At 50.4% G+C, this 4,510-nt stretch overlaps 1 protein-coding gene across 1 annotated transcript in view; it reads right to left on the bottom strand.

Annotated features, from left to right (window-relative positions):
- Nucleotides 1-3,188: 3,188 nt before the first annotated feature.
- LOC107109800 (butyrophilin subfamily 1 member A1-like) overlaps nt 3,189-4,510 on the bottom strand; it is an 11,829-nt gene continuing 10,507 nt past the window's right edge. The window contains exon 5 of the mRNA XM_015410504.1: nt 3,189-4,078. Within this exon, the coding sequence (XP_015265990.1) occupies nt 3,564-4,078 (515 nt within the window). The 3' untranslated portion in view covers nt 3,189-3,563. The remainder of the gene's footprint in view (nt 4,079-4,510) is intronic.

Here is a 4,510-nt window from a genome sequence, read left to right as displayed (position 1 = left end):
ACCTGGAATGGTTTAGTGATACATAACACATGCTACTTTCCAACTCCCAGACACTAGATGACTCTCCTCTCCATTGTTAAGTGATATTGTTCATGGTCAATATCCTTGAATATCTAGCATTTCTGAGCAGCATACTATTGCACATATATTAACATTTGCCATCAAGCCTCATTTCCCTTTTTACTTTCTCCTCCCACCCCATCCCTAGCCTCACAACCCGGCTGTGAGTCACAATCCATTTTTATTTATTTACATCCTGCCTTTCCCCCCCCAGTGGACACCCAAAGTGCCTCACATCATTCCCTTCTCCTCCATCCCTGTGAGGTAGGTCAGACTGAGTGTGTGTGATTGGCCCAAGGTGATCCAGCTGTGAGTCACAATCCATTTTTATTTATTTACATCCTGCCTTTCCCCCCCCAGTGGACACCCAAAGTGCCTCACATCATTCCCCTCTCCTCCATCCCTGTGAGGTAGGTCAGACTGAGTGTGTGTGATTGGCCCAAGGTGATCCAGCAAGCTTCCATGGCAGAGTGCAGACCTGGCTTTTCCAGACCCTAGTCTGACATGCCAACCACTACACCAAGCTGTGGGTTCTAACCCACAGGACCAGAACCATTGGCTTATTTGCAGTTGACTTGCCAGATTTCCTGCTTTTTAAAATAGATTTTTGTTAGTTTATATATAGTAGAAAGGGGAAAGGGGAAAAGAAAGAGTACAGGGTTATATAGAAAAAAAATCCAAACTAACATTCTGCATGCAAATCTTCTCCTGAAAGTTTCACAACTTTTATAACCATCTTTCTTATTGTTCATTTAGTCTTAGTTTCGTAGTATTTACGTTTTGACCAGTCATAAAACGCCCTCCATGGTCCCATAAATTCTTCTTCCATTTTTCCTTTTAATATATTTGTCAATCTGTCCATTTCAGCACATTCTATAACCTCCATAATCAACTCATTAAGCGTTGGGATTTTCAATGTCCTCCATGTCCTTGCTGGACCAGAACCATTGGCTTATTTGCAGTTGACTTGCCAGATTTCCCACTTCACGTCCCTGGTTGACTTGAAATGGCAAACTCATCCAAAGGCAGCCGGTAAATTACTCCTAAATGGAGTATTCCGTAAAACAGGAGGATATGTACCCCACCCACCCACCCACCCAGCTGCTTCAGTAAGAATGGGGCAGCTGCTTCAGTATGAATGGGCTGCCTTGTCTTTCTCCCCTCCCTGTAGAACAGCCCTGTGTCAGATGAAGGGTCACAGCAGCTCAGACCCACAGCAGTTAAAAGCAGACAACTGAGAAATGGGAGAAAGGATAGCTCCAGTTGCTTCCCACCAGCTCCAAAAAGGCAGGGACAATGAGCCTGGAAGCGGAAATCCATAGAGGAACAACTTCATTTGTGTTCAATATGATTAGCTCCCTCACAGTGAATCAGACCATTGGTTCATCAAGGTCAGTACCACCTACTCAGAGTGGCAGCAACCTGGATCTGACAACCCTAACCCCCCCAATCCCCCAACAGTGGCCAGAGATGAACCGGCAACCCCAGGCGGAGGTCTTTCACATCACCTACTGTCTGAGCCATTCAACTGGAAGAAGCTGGGGATTGAATCCACCTGGCAAGCAGATGCTCCACCTGTGACCCACAGCTCCTACTAACACATTTCGAAGGCATTTCGACAGTATACTGACCAGGCTGTGGCTGCATTTTAAGAAACGGTTCCAGACAGGGAAGTTGGGTTTCAGTATAATAACTGAGCTCCTTGGGAGGAACTGAGCGAACCAGCCTCTTGCTGCGGCTTTTCAGAGCCGTGTGTGTACGACACGGGCTGGATTCTGTGGTTTCCCCATTGCTGGTGCAACTGCAGATAAAACACAGCAGCAGCAGGAACAGGACCTCCACATCGCAGCGTTCCCCATAGTTTCCCTGCCCCAGTCCCCCTGGAGTGCCCCCCCCCTTAGCCAGGGCTTCTGCAATCCTGCCCAATGTAGAGGTATGCCTTTTCCCTTTCGACTCTGGAAGAGGACTAGAGACCTATTAAAAAAATGAGAGCTGAGACTCCGCCACACTTTTTTACAACCGTGTATCAACATTCTCGTGCCAATTTTTTTTAAAAAAGCCTCCTGGGGGGGGGAGGAAACAGATGCTGCAGGGACAGGGTCCAAGAAAATGGCTGCCACATGGGGCAGAAAATCCAAATTTTCACGTCTTTACAGCAGCTAGCCCTGCTTTACCACAATCTTTTCCCAAAACTTTGGAGAAAAGTTAGAACAAGTGGAGAAACTTGGGGGGGGGGCAGAGGTGCACAAATGCACCATGATGCCATAGGGAAGGTGGAAAAACTGCTTCCCAAAAGTATTGCACTTGGGGCAGATACCCTGTGAAGAAGATATAGGGGTTGCCTGGTCCCCTCTGGCCCCTAGCAGGGGATGAGGGGATAAGGGTTGCTAGACTGAGGCTGGGAAACTCCTGGAGATTTGGGGATGGAGCCTGGGGAGGACAGGGGCCTCAGTGGGGCCCAATGCCACGGAGTCCACCCTCCAAAGCATCCATTTTCTCCAGGGGAACTGATCTCTGTAGTCTGGGGAAGAGCTCTAATTCCAGGGACTCCCCAGGTCCCACCTGGAGGCTGGCACCCCCAGGAAGCCATCCTAGTGTGGAAACCACCAGACGTTCAGTATGATGTAGGAGACAGGACACACTGCTGGACATGGGGAAGGCTCCATGTTCAGAAGGCAACCCTGGCTCCAGGTGGGACCTGGGAATCCCCTGGAATTACCGCTCATCTTTAGAGATCAGGTCCCCTGGAGAAAATGAAGGCTTTGGAGGGTGGACACTTTGACACTGTACCCCACTGAGGTCCCTGACTTCCCCAGGGTCCACCCTCAAAATCACCAGGGAGTTCCCAACCTGGAACTGGCAGCCCTAACCCCCAGCCCTTGCTGGTGGCCAAGGGGGACATGTCAACCCTAGCATGACATGACCTACCTCCCAGGGGTGTTGTTCCAGCCGGGAAGGACGGATTTTAAAAACACACACACACACACAAGAGGGATGGGGGAGTCGATAGGATGTAAAAGTGAAAACAGGAAGGGATGTGTAACGTCGTTAAAAACGCTGCAGACACCAATATTACCCAAAAGAGCACACAGATTTTATTTAAAAACAGCACCGCTGTGGCCGCATAACCGCAGGCTACAAATCTTACGAAGGTGAACAGGCATGCCCCACCACACACACACCCACAACCCTCAGAGCAAGACTCACCCAACTGAGGTAGGGACTGGTCCAGCTAACCAGAACCCCTTCTTCATTAAAAATGCCGGAGTTATGTCCTCATTCGCCAAGGGATTCTGTTCAAGCAAGCAGCGGCCATCCTGGATAATTACAATGTTGCCTCCAATGTCACACTGGCCCTCCTGGGGTAGCACCAAGCAACCAAGTTCTGACACCTGCTTTCCCCCACAGTTGATGGAAGACTGGAGGGAGGAGAAGAGGGGAAAGGAAACCAGAACTGGAGGGCGGTGGGGGAAAGCTACGGCCAAGAGGCCGATGCTGCCCTACTAGATAATAATGAGTTCGGCTGGTCCCCCTAGCCAGAAGAAGGGGAGGAAGGGCTCTTGGAAGCAGCCGATTTCGGTGAACCCAAAGATCCTCGTGGCTCTTGCCATATCGTAGAAGTTGACTTGCCCCGCAAAGCAGTTCAAAGACACCCCAATCCACCTGAGCTCTCCGTCCAGCGGCAGCAAAAGCGCATGCGGGATGCTGAAGACTTTGTACTGCTGTTCCAGCTTCCCCACAGCGAAGACTCCTTCCTCGGCACAGAGGCTGAAGAGGCCCTTCCTTTTCACCGAGCTTCTGGCAACCCCCACAGCCCAGTCTCCCAGGCCTTTCACACCGACTTCCCAGAAATGGCGCCCGATGGCGAACGTCTGGCATCCCACCACACAACTCATTCTGTTAAATCTTCTGTGCCAGGTGTACTGCACTTCCGGCTCCGGGGTCCACGTCACGCTTTTACAATCAGGGGACAGGAAAAGGTGGGGATTATTCGAGACTCTGTCCAAAGTCACACTAGCTGCCATTTGGGGAGCGGGGAAGAAGAGGAAAAGAGGGTGAAAATGGCAAGTGGAACAACAATTTTCATCTCGATCCTAGTGTTTAGCAATTGCCTCCTGTAAAAGGGCATTTCACTTGTATGCTGATAACCCTAATAAAGGATGGCACTGCAAAACAGGTCAGTATTACCGCTCCTCAACTGCAGATTGAAGGCAGGAGGTGAAACAGGAGTGCAGCCATCTTGGGGGCTCTCAGGATCTGATAACTTCCTGGCTCAAAACCCATACCTGTAGACACTACATTATGGAAATTATATCCAACAAGAGGCAGGACCCGCGATACTCATGGAGGGGAGCTCCACACAGAGCAGGCAGAGGAGGAGGAAGCAGCAGCAGCAGGTAAGCTTCCACCCCCATCCCGCCGATTCCCCGCGTCTCCTCCACCCCCCCTT

This window comes from Gekko japonicus, unplaced genomic scaffold (assembly GCF_001447785.1).
Source record: "Gekko japonicus isolate JY-2015 unplaced genomic scaffold, Gekko_japonicus_V1.1 scaffold2490, whole genome shotgun sequence".
NCBI classification, from domain to species: Eukaryota; Metazoa; Chordata; class Lepidosauria; order Squamata; family Gekkonidae; genus Gekko; species Gekko japonicus.
The sequence above is the reverse complement of the archived record's forward strand: the minus strand, read 5'-3'. Positions and strand labels throughout refer to the sequence as shown.